Below are 19,155 nucleotides of genomic sequence, written 5' to 3' on the forward strand. Positions count from 1 at the left end.
AGCCTGCAATGACGAAGGTGTCCAAGCGCTGCGCTCCTAACTGTCCTCCTGACCTCCAACGCTGAAGCTAACTTATCAAAAAGGTGTGTTGAAAATAGCACACCTAGACCACATTATAGTCACTCCAAATTTTACTTCCAGCAACTAAAGGAATTTAGCAGGCCATAGCTGGCCTGCCATAAGGCTGAGTCTCCCATTCAGGACAGGTTCACATTAGTACAGCAGCACAAACTGATGACTGTAAAACACAGCTCCAGTCTCCTTTTTCCAAACCCAAAGCTAGGGTTTTTTAGTTTAAAAGTTAGGTATTTTAGTTAAAAAGCGAAACGCGAGGGCAGCAGATGACCCCCTTCCTCCAAAACCACACACAACAGGTAACGGTAGCCCAGCGAGCCTCCAGCGTTTCAGAGGTCAGGGGCAGGAGAGGAAGCCCGGCTGCCAAAAAACACACTGCCCACAGGCACCTGACATACCCGAACCTACAGGGCGGGGGGAACGTTTACTTATCCTTCTCCTCACTTCACCTGGTAACCTCACACACACAGGGCCCATTTTTCCCCTCAAATCTGGGGCCAGTTTCTCCTCCTTTCGCGCATCCCCCCCTTGCCCGTACCCGGTGATCACCCCCCCTCCCATCCACACTGCCCTGCCTCCTCAAGCCTGGTGCTCACCCCCCCCGCCCCCAGCCTGACGGCCAGGCCCTCCCCACCTATCACCCCCCAAACCTGCAGCCGCGACCCTCCACCACCCCCCCCCACCCCCCCCAAATCTGTTGATCACCACTCCCCCAAACACACCCCCCGACCAATGCTGGTGCTCAACCCCCTCCCCACACCCCCACCGAGCCCTGCTGACCACCCCCTCCCCCCCCACAACCCCCAAATCCTGCTGACCAGCCCCTCCCCCACACACAGACACCCCTCACACCCCCGCCGCGCCTGGCGGACGGGCCTTCCCTCCCCAGCCGGGGCTCAGGCCAGCCCGGGCCGCCCCAGCACCCCCCGCCAGAAGTAGCCGGGCCCGGGCCCGCACCCCCCCCGCCGCGGCCGCCACCGCAGCGCCGCCCGCCGCGGCCTCCCCGCGCAGGCCACGGCAAGGGCCCGGCGTAGGCCCGGCAACCCGCCGCGGGGCGGCCCGGAGCCAAGGCCGGGACCGAGACCAGGACCGGGACCGGGACTCACTCGGGCAGGTAGGTGGAGGAGAAGCTGCTCCAGCGGTGCAGGGTGTAGCCCAATACCCGGCTCTCGGGGCCCGCCGGCCCCGCCGCCGCCATCTTGTTGTCAGCAGCGGCAGCCGCGGCCCCGGCAGCGACCGCGGGGGGCGGGACCGCGCTCTTAAAGGGGCCGCGCGGGCGGGGGGCGGCGGCGGCGAGGCCTGTGGGGTGCGGTGGGCCCTGCGTGGGAGGACGGGCCGTGAGGCTGCAGTGGGCTGTGGGGCCTAGAGGGTGACAATCCCTGGAGCTGGGGGGGGTTGAGCCATGGGGCTGCATTGGGCCGAGGGGCTCAGGGAGATGTCCCGTGGGGCTGCCGTGGGGCTCAGAGGGATGCCCCGTGGGACTGAGGTGGGCTGTGGGGCTCAGGGAGGTGTCCCGTGGAGCTGAGGTGGGGCTCAGAGGGATGCCCCGTGGGGCTGAGGTGGGCTGTGGGGCTCAGGCGATGCCCCATGGAGCTGCTGTGGGGCTCGGGGGGATGCCCTGTGGGGCTGAGGTGGGCTGTGGGGCTCAGGGAGATGCCCCATGGAAATGAGGTGGGGCTCATGGGGAAGCACCGTGGGACTGGAGTGGGGTGTTGATTGCCAAAGGGGATGTCTCCTTTCCCGGCCCCACAGCAGCCCTGGCCACGGGTGGGTGCTTGGGAAAAGGATCTAAGAAAACCCCATGGGATTTGATCCTGTGCCGGCTCCCGCACCGATCCCTGTCGTGGGTAGCACAGTTATCCTCCCTCGCTCCATTTTATCAGCTGAATATTTGACCATGTATTCTTACACTTCCCAAGAAGCTTGTTTTGACATTTCTGCCAATTTTTAAATACTGGGTGTATTTTTTTTTTCCCCAAGAAGGAGTTAAAGCTATTAAAGTCACCATAAATAAAGGTAAATAGATAAATCAAATAACGAGTAAAATGACAATGCAGATGATCGAGTAGTGCCCAGATTTAGTATTTGACCAACAGTCCTGTTTGAAAGCAATTGCAAATTGAGCGCTGAGTGCCAGAATTAATCAGAGTTTTTTCCTTGGATCATTTTTTTCATCCATACAATGGCTCGTCTACATGCTTCATGGAGAGGCAACCTGGAGGTCCAGGCTGTGGGAAGGAACCCAAGTGGTTTCCCGTGTCTTGTGCGCTGTTGAATTTAATACCTTCTTTTTTTCTTTTGCTGTGGATTCTAGGGAATAACTTGTATTTGATCACTTCCTTTTCTGCTGGTGATGCTGCTGAATAATTCACCGGCAGGACTGGCACGTCTCCGGGTCTCCAGTGCCATGCTCGGTTTGGAGGGGAGCTCCCATCAGGATCTCCAGACCTGCACCAGGTTGTTTTTCAATGCTTTGGCCTGCTGCATGCCAGGAGGATGGCTCTGAAACCCCAAACACCTACGGGACCAGCATGTACATTGGATATTCTTTGACACGTTTCTTTGTCTGAGGTTGTTGTAGGGTTTTTCCTGGAGAAGGGAAACGTTTTCACCCAGACCCCCCACCAAAGCAAAGGGGAGGCTTGGGACATGCCTGGGGCAGGTCTGGGCTGCTTGAGAAAGCAGAGGAGATATTTCAAGACCAGGGGAAAAAAAAACCAAACAAATAAACAGCTGTCTGTTGGAAATGACAGATTGGAGAGATATTATCAGGCAGGACAGCAAGATGCCTAGCTAGATTAAATTAGCACAAGGATTTTTTTTTTCCCCTTTTATTTTAGGAAAGTGAGTGAGAATGTGGCAGCAAAATCTGCCTGCGGATGAAAAACTTGTTCAGCAGCCTTGGAGGCTGAACATCAACTGGGTATTTTAAAAGTGAGGGGGAGCAGCAAGCACTTCATCTTAAGACCCCTTCCCAGGAGGGGGGTTCGCAGAATTTTCACTGGTATCAAAGCCACGCAGGCTTTGCAACAGCGCAACAAAGTCTGTGCACGAGGCGCAAACATCCACACCTTCCTCCACTGCTGCAGTAACAAGGCTTTTTCAAGTTTGTGGCCTTCCCATGGCATTTCAGACTTCGCTTATCCAAACCTCTGCCTGTGGGCATCCCCCTCCCAAAATTACCACTGGAGTATTAAAAGAAATAGTTTACTAAGGATCTCACTAATGATATACTCCCAGCCCCAGAGGAAGAGATGCTACCTCAGCATTTGGAGCCTCACTAACAACCAGCCCAAGAGGAGTGATGTCATGTGAAACCTATGACCTTCAACTATGAAATTTAGGGGATTGCGAGCGAGCGGTGCGTGACAGCCCTGCAGCAGTCAGGAGGAAGAGGAGGAGGAGGGAAAGCCAGCAGCCCCCTGCTCACTGCTGCACAGTGCAAACCACCCCAGGAGTTTCTCTGCCCAGTATCCTGTTACCACTTGAATCAAGACCTGGATGCCAAGCCAGCTTATTTTTAGTGCATTTTGGACTTAAAGTGAAACGAATGCTGGTGAAATACGCAGTAGTGACAGCCCTGGAAAATCTTTATTCATCTGCGGCATAGGCAGCAGGGAAGGCTGTGAGGAAGCAAAGCAATCCTGAGCTGCAAACCGAGTCCCCGGTTTGTCGGGCTCAGCCTGCCCAGCGCTATGCAGTTACTGGCAGTCGCTGGGAGAATGTTTTTCCACGCTCTAAGTGGACCGAGCACGGCGGGGAGGAGCACGATGTGCATGGGAGCGGCGTGCTGCAGATTTGGACAGCCTGCAAGCCTCCAGCTGAGCTCTCTGCGTCCCGATCAGGGCGGCTGCCGGAGCTCAACTGCGGTGGCGGTGAGGCCATAAAAATGGGAGAGACTCGGAAAACATGAGTATCTGAACCTCGCTTTGCTAGTCCAGGGCCATGCTGCGTTTGCTGTGCTAATGCAGCGCTGGATCCTTGCAACCTGGGGAGCCCAATGGCACCGACATTGCCCCGTGCTGTCTCCAGCAGCGACTCAAACCCACTGCTTTAGGGAAAAACCCCAAAGAGGGCACTTAGGAAGCAAACAGCCTGTTTCTGATCCCCTCGCTTGGGACCTTGCTGAAACCCTCCAGCCTGACTTGGTGCCTGCCAGATCTGAGCTGGCTGGGTAGATCCACGCTGCCTGTGGCTGGCTGCTTTGTGAGGATGGGGCTGCGGAGGGGAAGCAAGAGCTTTCCTAGCAGCAAAAATGGGTCCCTTTGGCGTTCAGGGCACAGTCTGCCAGAGAACCAGGAGGTCCCTGGATGGGTGCCTTGGACAGTAGCTGGAGTTGCTGGGAGAGGCCAGGGTGACCACAAAAGATGTCCCCCACATCTCTTTGCCAGGAGGATGCGTGCATAGCATTCACATGCTTGTTGTCAGTAAGCTTGAAGTACAACCACGGGCAGCTCGGGGATTTAACAATTGTTTGTGTCTGCCTCAAGACAAATATCTCATTCCCCTGTCACAAACTTGCTCCTCTACTGCGCGTGTGTTTCGAGTTTCCTCATGCAAAACCTGCGTGGGTGTTTGGATACGTAATGAGCACATAGTTCAGGATGAAAACAAGTTGCATGGAAGAGCCAAGTAACGCCAAAAAAATGAAAGCAATACAAACAACAACATGGCACGCAGCCATACCAGCTAGATCATGGGCCAGCCGGATCTCACGTACTCCCCGGAGCTGCAGAGCCGATCAGCTGTTGGAAAAAGAGACCTTTAAAGACAAGCGAGAGGAAATAGCATTGGCAGCGCGGGCCACAGCATGTTTCCTTCCAAAGCAGGACAGAGCCAAGGACATTAGGCAGAGCTGTAACATTTGGGGTCTTGTCGCTCAGCCATGAAGTAAGGCAAAAACCTCAAGTGGGCTGCTGTTGTGTAAACTCCTATTGTTTTCTGAGCGGAAGTGGAGGGCTGGCCTGATGGGGTATTGTCGTACCAGATTTTGGCGATGCTCGCTCACCTAACCGAGCTCCCTCTGCGAAGCCAGGGCTTCATTTTAACTCAGTACATGGTGCAGGGGGAATAAACCTGCCTGTCTGCTCTGGACCCAGGCTGGAGAGCATCTTCTCAAGCCAAACGTGCTCCCTCCCATAGCGTCTTCAAAGAAAATTACCTCTAACCTGTGGGCAAGGCTGGAGCAGGACTAGAGACAATTCCAAATAACTCCCCAAACTGGCCTCACTCATCATCATCTCTCATTTTAATGTCATGATGGGGAAAAAAGTGGCAAAGCTGATTACAAGACCCATTTTCTGTGGGGCCTCCATGCATTTCCACACTGAAAAGGGGTAGGAGCAGGCCTCCAAGGTTATTTCATTTTTCCCCCACTTGGGGAGAGGCATCATCTGTGCCTCCTTACAACGTAGTAAAACAATACATCCTTCAACATAATAAAATACCTCTCTTGATCTAGGCCCTGATCCAAGCATCTGCTCCTAGGCCACGCACTTAAATACCTGCTTGAGTCCTCTTCACCACCTCTTGCAGCATCCGTCCTTTGATTAAAGGCTTAAATCAGTAAAAGAGCTCACTGGCAATCCAGAAGATTGAAAGGGGCCTGAAATACCAGCGCCTCCATACACACATTGGCATAATTCTTTGCATAAAAGCCAGCTTTAAAAGGCTTGTTTTACAAAGCACAAGCGTGCATTTTTTTCAAATCAAGGTCAGTAACTCAGCTTCATTCACCAGTCTCCAGCTGCAAAACAACATGCCCCAGACAATGGAGGAGAGTGTATCTGAGTCAGAAGATGCCTTTTAAGGGATGCAAGTGGCTCTGAGCCACGCCGAGGAAAGAAGATCTCCTTGGTACCCTTGTGTGCTCGGCCCCATCTGAACTGAAACGGGGCACCCGAGGGCAGGAAAAGCTGGTGAGATGGGAACAGCGGCACAAATGGTACTCGCACCCTCCGTGGTTTGGTAAAATGTGCTTTTCTGATGTCATCCCCGTGCCACCTTCTCCATGCCCAGCAGTGTGATGCGCCCCCGCACTCAGCACCCCTCCACGAGCGCTCGTAGGAAGCTGACGAGATGTTCGCAGCTGTGCTGCAGGCTAAAAATACTTGCTCTTCTCTTTCCCCCCAGGCAGGTGTGCTCATCCTGGGCAGGGCTGCTCCCACGGGGATGGCGCTTGCACGCCAGGCGCGCGCTGCTTATCGTACACTGCAGTTTGGTACTTCTGCCTTTTCTACGTGGAGCGCATGGGTGTTCTGATTATTTCTCTGAATCACCCAAAGAAGATGCTCTGTCCTGTGTTTCAGATGCGAAATGTGCCTTGGAATTAAATAGTTGCTATAGTGCCGTAATTACACATTTTATGGAGAACTTAGTCACAACGGCTAGAGCTCTTGTTATTAGGTTTGGACTAGGTTTGGACCTGTTATTAGGTTTCTGTTGCTTTATTTTAAATACCTTTCTGCTAAACACTTTCTCTCTGCATTAAAAATAGTTTATTTCAGCATTTGCTCCAGCCAAAGATAGCCCCAGCTTGTGGTTGCGATGGAGCACTGGTCACCAAATTGATGGTAGGAAGGATGGAGCTTGCAGCCAGCTTTCTGTCGCGGTGCTCCAAGATGCACATCAAAGTTGGCTTAAATGACACCAGCAAAACATTTCCCAGGATCCAGGAGCTCATGAGCACTGATCCTGGCAACAGTGCTGTCTGTGGTTTGGAAATGACTCACACTGTCTGCTTGGGGCACCTACACCTTCCCAGGTGTTCCCCTTCCCCTTGGCAGTATGGAGAAGGTGCACTCCTTGGGTGGTCTTCCCAGAGGATGATTCAGCCCATCTCAATGGGACACATCTTGGGCGAGGATGAATCACTCTCCCAAGGTGCTGGTCTTTTTATGCCAACTCTAGAAGAAGCTCAGCTGTAGTGCAGACAGCTGAGATGGATAAGACAAGCCTCATGCTCAACACTGCTCTTCCGAACGGCAGGGATGCTCTCCACCCTACACAGTAGGATTGGCCTTTCCCCTATTAACCTCTTTTTGTCCCTGGGTTTTCCCGTCTTCAGAATGGAGCTAAATACTTAATTGCCTACTTTCTAAGGAGTCAGGCAGGATAATTAGCTAATGTTTGGGTAATGTGTCATAGGGTAGGAGTGCTAAGCAGTATTGCTGTCAGCAGCACAGTGGGAAGTGAAGGACTCAATCTTGTTTTTCAATCAGGAATGTAACGGTCTCCCCTAAGTTCATTGTTCCCATTGACTAGTTTGCTGAGGGCAGGGGACTTGTGCAAAGTGTTTAAAGGAAGAGGATACCAGGGACAGCGGAGAGCTGTTTGCGATCCAGGAGAAGAGCTGTGAGAATAACTGGGTGGATTTCGGAAAGAGAAAACTGCCAATGCAGACAAAAGTAGGGAATATGCCTGGGGCTGCATAGAAAGGGCTTACGTCTGTAACTGTAGTGTAAATATTCGGTAGCAACATCGTCTGAGTAACAAAAGTGCATCAGGGAAACTTTTCTTGCACTGCATTTATTGCATGCATGCAGGACAGTGGGAAGCATGATACTGAGACCCATCTAACTCACCCTGGGGACTGAAGTAGACTCGACCTAAAAGAGATTTCACATCTTTAATTTTTATTATTCTGCAAATTACGTTATGGATGAACTTCAGCCCTTCTCACGTCCACTGATCATAACTGATGAGATTTCAATCGTGCCTCCTTGAAGTTAAACATCTGAGAGACACTTTGGTTAATAGTTTGTCTTTCAGAGCAGTGCATTAGCTCTCTGGTGCTCCTGTCTGCTTAATTTAGAGCAAGTGCCCGAGAGTGGTGCAATTAAGGAAGGAATCTTGGGCTGAAGCTCTCGACGCTTTCAAATGACCAGCAGACCCTTCAGCGCCAGCTTGTTTTTACAGTAGCTGGAACAACACTTTCCGTGACTCAGTACTAATTACGCTCTGGGTTCACAAACAAATGTTTTTTACTTCTTCTTATTGTATCTGAAAATTATTAACCATCAGTGCTGTCCCAGTGCCCTCCTGGTAGTGCTGCTGTTATCTGCCATCCCACCTCTGCAAGTCTGGCTCTTTTGCTTTCCTGCCATGCCAGCACATTCTCCCTTTGCCTTTTTTCTAAATGAGCCGACATTTCTCACACTCTCTATTTATTTTCTCGTCCTGGAGACAGTCTCATGCTTTGATCCATGCAAAAGATGACTTTTCCAGTGAGGTTGCTGGGCTCTCCCTGTTTCCTGTTGAGTGTCCAGCCACAGGCCATGTGGAGATGATGCCAACTCCCTTCTCTTTTCCCCAGCAGCGGTTAGCGAGCCACAGACCATTTCAGCAGCTTCTGCCAAGTGCTCTGCACCCTGCATGGGCATCTCGCTCAGGATCTCTGCAGCCAGGAGCCAGGAGAGGAGGAACACAGATGTCCTGGAACTGATCCTCTCCATCATGTGCATTCCCCGATCTTTGCAGAGAGGTCCATAAGGAGGAGTGATGCCTGACCTCTGGAAAAGGAGAGCATCCTTTCACTTGTGGGGCCTGATGAAATGAAAATCCATGGACACACTTCCACAGTGCATTGCCCGCTGTAAGACAGCCACGTGCCAAACCCACCGCCCCATCCCAGCACTCCCCGGGGAGGGGTTGCGCCCGATCTCTGAAGTCTCGGAAAGGCTGCTTTATTCTAGAGAATTGCTTCCTGTTGTGTCTATTGCTGGGTTTGTACTAAGTCGGTGGAAATACTGGGAGAAGTTCTGGGAAGGGCAGGGCCTGGGGAAGGATATATCTATTCATCAAGATCACCCTCCACACCATGGCTAGATGCTCCACTTAAGACCCTCAGGCTCAAGTGGAAAATAAGTGGGACCCACTGCTCCCATGAAGAAGGAGGAATTTTCACTCCACCAAAGAGAAAAATAATATTACTTGAAAGAATAAGCGTCTTCTCTCAGTGCAGGTTATTTGGTGGGTCTCAGATTGCATTTTTTTTCTCCAGAGGTTGCCCCAGCAGCAAGTCCACCCAAATGGCCTCCTCTGTTGCTGTCCAGAACCTGATTGTAAGGGCTGCCCCCCCCCCCCCCAAAGGCTCTTTGGGGGAACTGGGGGGATGACACATGGGACAGGGCTATTTTTTCCGATAGATCCAGGAGTTTTCAGTCCGTTGCAGGACAGCTTTTCCATTTTCTGTGGAGACAGGAGAGCTGCCTGCCCACCAGGAGGCTTCATTTCTCACCACGCTCAGCTTCTCCTGCCTGTAGGAAGCAATTTCCCAGGAGCCACAGATGGGCATGGACTGATGCCTGAGCCTGTTCAGACACTGCTAGTCTCTGCGGTTACATAGTTTTGCAATCTGCTTCCTGGGAAGAGGAGGGAGACAACAGTCCTGTGACTGCTGAAGGCTTGGGATGGACTAGTGCTTACGGGCAGTTATCTGTGTGGGCTTGGCAGCCAGACCTCAGAGGTTTGTGGGCTGCATGAGTTCCATCCGTGCTGCTTTCCCGACCTGCTCTCACATCCAAGGATTGGCTGTGGGACTCAGGGGCCTCCCCACATAGCTGAGAATGAGGAGTCCCGCTCCAGATGTGCCAGAGCAGGAGGATACCCTACCCAAAGGCAGAAGAGAAGACAGACAGGAGAATGACCCAAGTCACTATGTCCTTCAACACGGGCTCCTGGAAAAGCACTGTCCAGAGAGTATCAGCCCAATACGTGCTGGAATAAAACAAGCTCCCTCCTAACCCCATCCAGCACAGGTTTTCCCTTGCTGGTTTAGACTGGGACACAGGACAACGTTCAAATCATGTCCTGAAGTGGTGCTACATGCCACAAGCCAAGCAGATCCCAGTTTCTCCAGGTCCTGCATGTAGCAGGATGGATGCCCCAAAAGGCAGCTTGCCCTTCTCCAGTCTGGACACCTAGCAAGGGACTTTGCTTCCTGCACAGGTCATCCCACATGACCTGCTGATGTATTCGTGTTCGTCCAGACTTACGTGCAGGGAATTCAAGGTCCTTGGTTGCTGCAGGGAGAGAAGGAGTTTGCTTTGCATAAGCCCCAGGGTAATAGCCTTTATGCGGGCACTTTGTTCCTGGGATTTGTCTCAATGGGGCCTAAGGCTGCCTGTGCCCTTCTGCAAGGTGAAGCTCTGAGCCCGTGGAAGCCCTCCAGTTCACCCTCTTATCTTCCCCGAGACCCTTATTTCTGCCCTTTGCTGTGAATCCAGTCATCTTTGTCAAAGATGGGGAATCTGGCTCCATGCAAAACTGGAAGACGCTTGAGGGCATGCCATAACCTCACCGAATATGTCCCTACACGTACCCCAAAGCTATGGATTTGCTCGCAGTTCCCAACTCCCTGCTTGCCCTGGATGTCTGGGGAGCACCTACCACCTATGTCTGCTGCAGAGTCCTAAAAATGACCCCAGGGGAGGCAGAACAGCCCTGCCTCCTCCGGCAGGGCAGCAGCAGGAGACACGGCTCCCTCCAGGAATACACAGCACCGAGGATAAAAATAACTTGTTCTGGAAATGGAAAAGGGCAAAGCAAGCAAAGAACAAAGCATGAGTCAAGCCAGGTTTGCATGGGAAAAGGGAAGGTGGGGGAAGAGCAAAAACAAAATACTGAGCTGCGGGATCAATGCTACAGAACAGTTACAGGGGGTGAAGGGCTTGCAAAAATGCCAGCCCAAGAAGTACCAGAGAGACAGGTCTGTCTGTCTCTGGAGGACAAAGGCTACAAGTTGTATACGTGCTCTGCCTGACATCACCTGGGCAATGCTGGAGGGGATGGCCACAAAAAGCACATCCCCAGGCATGCTCTGAGCCCTGTGCAAGGCTTTCCCCTCGCAGCACCAGCCCCACCGAGCTCCTCCATCCTGAGCACCTGCCCAGCTCCCCATGCAGCTCCTTCACTGCTGACCCCATGGCCGTGAAGAAGGGTTTCCTCCTAATCTGACTGAGTTGCCAGTGTCCAGCCAATGGAGAAAGTGGCTGGGTAATGTCAGGAACCAAATGAGATGACAGCCACAGGCAGACTGGAGGTGCCAAACCTGCTCACGGTGACTGCTGGGGTGTCTCATGTCAAGAGTAATTCAAGCCACCCACTGCTCCTGCCCGCTTAGACCTTGGCTTCCCCTGCTGCCAGCAAGAAGCAGTCACGTCTCACTGTGTAGGCATCTAGAGTACATGACTGAATGCGAAACCAGCTAGCGATTAAAAAGAAGGTAATTCCAAGAAAATGCTTGCATGTATTAGGCAAGGACAGCATGTACTCCAGACTGCTGAGGGAAGAAAAGAAGCAACAGCGGTGACCTTTTTTAAGTGATGGAAAACTGGGGAGATAGCTGGGAACTTGGAAAAGAGGTCAGGAAATGGAAAGAAGAGCAATCTTGGAAATTTTTACCTGGCACTTATGACTTCAGTCCCAAATACAGCAAGGGGAAAGACAGCGTGCGACATAAATCTCTGACCATCTAAAGGATGATGGAATAATGAAAGTTAAGCCATGGGGTTATCAAGAACACATAGATGGAGAGATTTCTTATGAGTCTACAAAACAAGTGGATATGGGAACATCATAAGGCAATATATCAACTCATTTGTGAAGTTTGATGCAGTGTCTAACAAAGCCCTTTTTTTCCTTAATTAATTTCTCTTGGCTCGGATCTGAACATTGACACACAGGCTGAACATTGCAATTTAAAGGTCCACACAGTATCTTGATTCCTCCTAGATAAAGTTTAAGCGTCTCTGTTAATGACCCCATCCCTCTGTTGAAGCCGTCACTCTGCAGACATGAAACCACTGCATTCATCTGCCTCCTCCAACCTCAATGCAGATGGCAAAACACCGCATCCTCCAGGATGGAGGCGGGGAAGTAAGAAAGCCAGCAAATGAGTCATCCGAGCCTTACGGGCAAGATTTGCCTGGCATCTGCACCGTGCAGGAGGAGAAGAGCCATGCACGGGGCTTGCAGGAAGATGATGCTGGTCCTGCAGGGACCCTGGACCCTGCCCAAGGACCACCCTGTGTTATATCGCTCATTATCAAGACCTTAATGAAAGTCTGCACCAGCCCCCGACATGTCCTTGTCTCCCTCTCTTGTCCTGCGGGTCCAGGAGCCATCTCTGCTGGCTTTCCGTCAGTGGAGAAGTGCCTTCTGAGAGGATGCAGCACTGGTTTGTGGCGAAAATCCTAAGGGATGTAAATGTAGGCCACGATGCAAGAGAAACTGGCTTTCCGACTGTGCGTGGCAAGAATGGCCCCTCATTAAGGAACTGAAACATGATCCATCGAGGCCATCTCTTGCAACATGCCGAAGACCTGATTATGGTCATTTTCCTCCCTGCTTCCACTGCATGCCTGGGAAAGGGACGCAGTGATTAAAGTTTGAATCTCATTAAAACCCAGAAAGTGCTTGGCTTTCTGAGAATCCAATTATCACAAATGCTACGTAATGCCAGTCAGGGCACGGCTCGTTTTTAGTGTTTGGAATTATTTTTGTTAAACATACAAATACGGTGTAAAATCAAATTTTCCAGAAGATGCTGAAAATCCGAAGAGGGCACAGTTACAAAAGCAATTCAAGGCCTGGAGAAAACACCTTGGAGAGGGAGGGAGAGGCTGCAAGGACTCCGCTCCCCAGAAAGAGGAAGGGGGGGAACACAGGGGTGCTGCAAAAGAGCAGGGGTGCCCAGGCAGCAGGGATGATGCTCATCCTGCCCAAAGCCCTCCAGGTCCAATCTGGCTGGGCCTGGACCAGCATCCCATCGATGCAGCAAGTCCCAGCTCCTGGCTGGTGACCTTAGGCACAGAGCAGTGGCCTGCTGTGGCTCAACCACGTCCCGACCTGTGCTGGCTCACTGCATGGCTGCTTGGGTTTCACAGGTGGAAAGTCCTCGAGTTAACGGGCAGCTTGGCCCAGTGCGTATCCATGGGATGGGCGTGAGCTGGAAAATTATGTGAGCCCGGCAGCTGCTCTTCCTCTCCCTCCTCAATGTAGCAAGCCCTACAAAAATGCATTGCTGGAAGCAGAAGCCTGCCACCTTCAAAGGAAATTGATCTTTCTCACAAGGGGTTGACCATGGAGAGGGAAGACATGGGCTCTCCGTCCTTTCGTTTTTTCCACGTCCAGGCTGGGAGCATTTCTGAGGACACAAACCACTCGTCTCAGCACACCTACAACCGGCCCCCACGGCCGTGCACCAACCCAGCAGTCCCTTCCCCGCGCGCTAGCAGGCTGCGATGTCTGCAGAGCCCATCTGAAACATCCTCCCCCTCTTCAATTGCTCCCAGCTTGTCCCCAGGCTGTGACCCCAGGGTTTTGCCGATGGTGAGCGCGGCAGGAGCCACGCAGCCGGGGTTACGGAGCCCCAGCTCCTGGCAGGGAGTGTCACCTCTAACGGTGGTGAGCCCGCGGTGGGACTCGGGATGCCTGGCTTTGCTGTGCCATTCGGCTGCTGACTCACCAGGGGAATGGGGACAAGGCACTTAACTGCTCTGTGCCTCAGTTTTCTCAGCTGTAAACGCATATTAAAACAATAACCTAATTTGCCGGGGTGCTGACAACCTCCAGCAGCGATAGTGAGGAGCTCTGCCAACCTGGGGTAAAAGGTGCTAGTTAAGTGCAAAATAGTATTATGCTTTTTGTGGCACAGTGTGTCTGCCATACATTACGCTTATGTAACATTACTTAGCACTTAGTCGGCACTTCACATCTTTAACTAATTACACACAATCGAGCCATTTACCAGCATGAACAGAAAAACATCCAGTAATGACTGATCTGGAAGCGTTGGACTGATTTCCAGACTCCTCCAAGAGTGAGAATTGCAGAAGATGGGAAATAGGATTTTGAAAAAGAAAGGCCAAACAAACAAACAAACAGATGCGTTAAAAGAGGAAAAAAAAAATCAAACCGTGTGTCTGCAGCAAAGGATTTGCAGGGTGGAAAAGCCCACTGCATTTTCTCATGGAAACAACCAGCCAGAGCTCAGACTGCAGCATCTCCAAAGTACATTTAAAATTCACCTCCTCCTCCTCCTTTTTGCAATTAAACACATATTCTTATGCACCTCGACTTTTAAAATAAATAATGACAATTTTTAGCGCTGGCAATTAAAAGTGACGCTGTTTACATTTTAATTAGCTCCTTCAATGTGACTAGCTCAGCTTCTTTCAATCAGAAATGGATGTATTTAGAAACAAGACAGCTTTAAATGCTCTTCGGTTTTCTGTAAACAGTAGCCCTGCTCCGCTTTCAGGTTCTCAGGGTAGAGGGAACAGAGAGGCAATCTGCTGGATAGAAAACTCTGCACAGCTTTTCTTCCCGGTGGCGATTCTCTGTGGGAGTGCAGAAAAGGAAGTTTATTTTGGAAGTGAGAAAAATAAAGCAAGATTTTGTTCCAGGAGAACACAAAGATAAGTAGCATCTGTGCAGCTGGAAGTGCTGTATGTGGCTGTGAAGACCATATTTACAGCTGCAAAATGCCAGGTACATTTTCACATCCTGGTAAGACTTCAGAAGGCATCAAAGTGCTTCCAAGCGAGTTTCCAAGATGCATTTTCCACCCACCTTTGGCTTGCGCTTGCAAAATCATCAATCATATTTCGGCTCGGTGCCATCTGTAGGCCTTGATTCAGCATAGTGAGAGTCGATGAAAACTTTACCACTGATTTCAGTACGAGTAACAGTGTTGTTACAGCCTGGAGCATACAGGTGGGGTACATTGGGCCCTAGGGCTCTACATATCAAAACTGTTTTGTCTGAACGTCCTTTGACAATTCACTGTCTGCAGGCAGCAGGTTGTAGCCGGCACATCTGCATGTTGGATGTGAACCTCTTGGAGAAGAGGCAGGTGTCAAAACACCACTAGGAAAGCTTTTGTTGCCAAATAATTATTCCAAATGAACAGCAACTGTGAACATGTTGATAAAGCGCGCAAAGGAGAAGCAGGTTCAGAAATCCACGGTTAATAGGAGCGTGGTAGGGTTTTAGTGCTGCTAAGCAATATTCTCCTTTCTGCACCCTCACGCTGCTAAGTGAAGAGGTGTCATTATTTCTGACTCACAAATAAACCCGGTGGCTTGCCCAGGGCAGCAGGGGGAAGTCTCTGGAGGTAGGATGAGAATTTAACACTTGTTTGGGGAAAGTTCTGTCCAAGTATCTCTGTTTCCTCTTTCCCAGCGATTTCAGCCCTGGCAGGCTGGTGGGGGAGAAGGTCCAGAGGACCCACAACTCCTGAGAGCTCTAGCACTGAAAAATGCATTTACCTCGTCTCTCTGCTTCGGTTTCCCTCTGTATAAACCACTAGAAACAGAGCTCCCTGGCATGGGGTAAATATAGGGAGAATGCCCTTTAAGGACCAACTATTGTTATGGAGTTGGGAGAGGAGAGGTAAATTGCTGTGATTTGAAAGATAATAGAGCATCCCTGCTATGGCTTAGTTTGTAAGGAGAACGGATGAAGTGTTTGAGGTTTGTCTGGGGTATTTCCATGGGAAATGACTCCCTTGTTCAGGAGAAAAAGGCTGTAGAGATCCTGCCTTGAGCGATTTCTGCCCCCAGGGATGGGGCAGTGGGGATCAAACCTCCAGGCTTGTCCCCGCCAGCCCCAGGATCCCCTAAGCCTATGACCTTCCCTCACTGCTTAGTCTCCTCTAGCTACATAATAAGCAGATAACATGGTAAGACCTTCAAGGGCTTTGCATTAGCGTGTGCATGTCGTGCACCAGGATCCGTGGGTGCACGCGGTCAAAATCACACCCAGTTTCTGAGTTGCTTTCAAAGAAATCCATTCACAGCCTAGCACTGGGGAAGAGGAAAGACCTGAAAGATAAAATACACGAAAGCCATCCTATAGGGGAATGCAGGTTTGCAGGCTGACATCACCGCTCCTGTTTGCCTCACAAAACGATGACTATCGAGTCCATGTGAGTTAGCGATTATTCCCCATGGCAGGGCTGCAGTCTGATAACTAAATCACCATGGGTTCTTGGTTTAATCATGATGGTGATTAAAGTGGGATGGTTTTCCCATTTTTTGTGCTTTCCCTGTAATGGGGGTGGTGCTTCATGCATGAGACGGGGCCCCCCCAAAATGCTTCTGCACTTGAAACGCTCCTCCTTTCCCCTTTCCACAGATGCACATCTGGACAGTGAGTGCAAGGAACACTGGCACAAAGCGCGTCCCCCACAACAAGGCCAGTGCAGGGGACGCAAAGCCCAAAGCCAGGAGCCTCCCTGCTATTTTGGGAGCAGCCCTGGCTAGCGTCTCTCGTCAGGGCACCGAGCTACAGGCAGCCCAAGGTGACGAAGCTGTCAGCAAGGGCTGATTCCTCCACGTGGTGTAGCAGAGCCTGGAGGCGGCACGGCAAGCACAGGCAAAATCAAAGCTGTCACAGCTGGTTACAGCTGCATGGCGTGAGGTTGAGTCGCCACTTCCTTGGAGCCAGAGGATGGCATGATGCTTTGAAAAGGAGCCCGTGGCTAATCAGCACCATCCGTTGCAGCGTCAGCGCTAGGCAGCTCCCACTGTAAGCCTGAAGGACCACCCCAGCCTTCCTAAAACTACTGGGTCATGCTGTCTTGCTGCTTCGAGACTGCACTGAGCTTTTATATTTTTCCAGCCAATCCTCCACCCCCTCTCTGCTTCTGTCCAACTCAGCTGCTCATCCCAATGCAAGAGTCCGCTGCATGCACTTTTGTGATGAGTTACACTTTGGAAGACCTTCCTAAACATGCTTCTTACAGACTGGGAATGGATGGGAAACCTTGGACATGCAGCTTGTGAATGGAGTTCAGCAGGGCGAGGGATTGCATAGGGCTAGAAAGCAAGACAGGGATTTGGGGTTTTTTAAATCTATGCTTGAAGGGACAGTAAAAGCCAGTAGTGAGGGAGGAGGCTGGAAAATCCCATGCAAGGTTCTACCCAGGGCTGAAGGCCAGGAGGTTGTCCAACGTAAAAGCTGGCCAAGGCTGAGTCTCAAGAGGCTGCTCAAGGATGGGGAGCCATGGACAGATGTGTGCTCCTGGATCCAGCTGTGCCACTGGATGTGCTCCCCCTCCAGCCACTCCTCCCCACCCACCAGCTGCTCCAGCCCATTTAGCATGAAGTAGCATCGCTCGTTGGAGCAGACGTGGCGGATTTGGGGTCAGAACGATACTTGCCACTGACAGAGTGGTGCAGACCGTCCTTTCCAGCTGAGGACGGTAACAATTAGCTGGGGCACAGTGACATTTCCAGCTGGCACAGCCCTCTGCGAGGTGAACATCTGCCCGTGGCTGGAGAATAGAGGGAGGTAATCAAGCAGGAGCCTTTTGAGACAGTTAAGGATTGTTGGGAGGAGGACAGCGAGCCAGGCAGCAAAACTAGTTGGGCTTTGTTGAAGGATTAAGAAGGGCTTTTACACCCAAAAATGTAGCAGGGGGGGTGAGTGAGGAGGAAAACAACACTATGGACAAGCCAAAAGGGCCAATACTCTGACACCTCCTTAAAATCCTGTCCTCTGAGTGCAGGGAGAAAGGAAAGGAAAATGATAAAGAGGAAAAGCAGGTTCTTGAGAAATTTTACATTTAAGAAATCAATCTGTGTAGGTTGCAGGCATCATCCAGTATTCATTCTCAGCTGCTAATAACGGGATTACTTAATGAACATATTGATCCTTGGATGGCTATATTTTAAAATCTTTAGACAATATGATCCTGACAGGCAGAAGAAAGGAAATGCAGTGGTGATTTAAAACAAAAAAGGAGAGAATATAATTCTGGCACTCACCAGCCTATAAACATAACAGAATGAATATTTAAGAAAAAATCATGATGAAATATTTAGAGCTTGGTTCTGTCCACAGAACAGTGTCAATGGGGAGAAACTTTGCAGAAGCCAGATGCTGAATAAAATTACCATGAGACAAGAGTCAGACTCGAGGGATGATGGGCACAGAAAACTGCCAGATTTTCTTCTTTTCCAGCTCTTTTTGGTGCGAAGAGGAATGCTGTTAGAGAATGGCAGAGCCAGAGAATGAAGAAAGGCACAGCCTTTATGAACATGTGTTTTTATTTTGACTAATGTATTTTGCTTCTTTGTCTTAGGAAATAAAAAAATTAGAAAAAAATGCATTGGTCTGAAATGTGGTTTGTACAAACTGAAAACACATTGAAATGCAGTAAGTAATCCTGAACAAGAGTGTGCTACATTGAGCAAGGCGCATTTATCGGGGTAGAAAAAGAGTCAAGGCTAAAGATCAAGTTTCATTAACAGCTTTGCTAATGATCTGGAAGGTTGATGCCTTCCAGTATAAAATGAGATACGCAGATGATAGTAAAGTTGAAGTAGTTTGGTAAATAATAAAGAGTTTTCTCTGGTTTAGATCCACTTCTGCTCCAAACACCTGGAAATTTCCATCCAATATAAAGCGGCATTCAATACACTTGAAAGATCTCATCTTGTTGAGTGACATCTTCATTACTCACCGCTTAGCCCACTCAGTCTCTCTTTTTAACCCTCTGAATATACTTATGGGTGTCTTTCACAGGTCTTTCTGCAGACCCAGCCCTCTTCATCCTTAGCTGGTTTGGTATTTAGAGATACGTTTCTGGAGCAAACAGGGCAGCTGTGTGTCCCGGTGCACACAGCCGCCTTCTCCAGGTTTACTACCTGCCTCCTTTCCCCACCTGCAATGAAAACCACTTGAAAGGCTGGTGATGAGCACCCCAGCAGCCCATCCGAGAACAGCCTTGTGCCTTCAAACGCGTGTCCCATCTCCACGTGGCCTTCAGTGCTCCGACCCACTAGCGCGGCTTAAACTGGTTCCATTAGAAACCTCCCAGGTCTGTGCTTGCCTACATGCTCCCCTGGCATCTAAAATGCTCCCTGACCGCCTTCTCTTTACGCTACTTGGGTGATTCACGGCTGTTGCTCAAGACTTTTCTATCCGTGAGGTCTTGAGCAACAGCCGTGAATCGCTCGAGTAGCATAAGCCGTCTCCCTGGAACACTGAGCTGAGCTCTCCTGGCCGTCAGGAGAGAGGGAGCAGCAGAGGACAAAGACCTGGTAGCATTCGTGCCTTCTCTCAGCAGGC

General features: G+C 50.8%; 1 protein-coding gene and 1 long non-coding RNA gene across 3 annotated transcripts in view; one reads left to right on the top strand and one right to left on the bottom strand.

Annotated features, from left to right (window-relative positions):
* Positions 1 to 1,317, bottom strand: part of MKLN1 (muskelin 1) — a 101,088-nt gene extending 99,771 nt beyond the window's left edge. The window contains exon 1 of the mRNA XM_075516969.1: positions 1,182 to 1,317. Within this exon, the coding sequence (XP_075373084.1) occupies positions 1,182 to 1,273 (92 nt within the window). The 5' untranslated portion in view covers positions 1,274 to 1,317. The remainder of the gene's footprint in view (positions 1 to 1,181) is intronic.
* LOC142416953 (uncharacterized) lies at positions 961 to 18,121 on the top strand. 2 transcript variants are annotated; one of them, XR_012777868.1, is made up of 3 exons: positions 961 to 1,189; positions 2,390 to 2,532; positions 8,393 to 18,121. It is a non-coding gene; the product is annotated as an uncharacterized LOC142416953 (long non-coding RNA). The 2 variants fall into 2 exon arrangements; XR_012777866.1 differs by having other exon boundaries at positions 16,216 to 18,121.
* Positions 18,122 to 19,155: the final 1,034 nt, after the last annotated feature.

This window comes from Mycteria americana, chromosome 1 (genome assembly GCF_035582795.1).
Source record: "Mycteria americana isolate JAX WOST 10 ecotype Jacksonville Zoo and Gardens chromosome 1, USCA_MyAme_1.0, whole genome shotgun sequence".
In the NCBI taxonomy this organism is placed as follows: Eukaryota; Metazoa; Chordata; class Aves; order Ciconiiformes; family Ciconiidae; genus Mycteria; species Mycteria americana.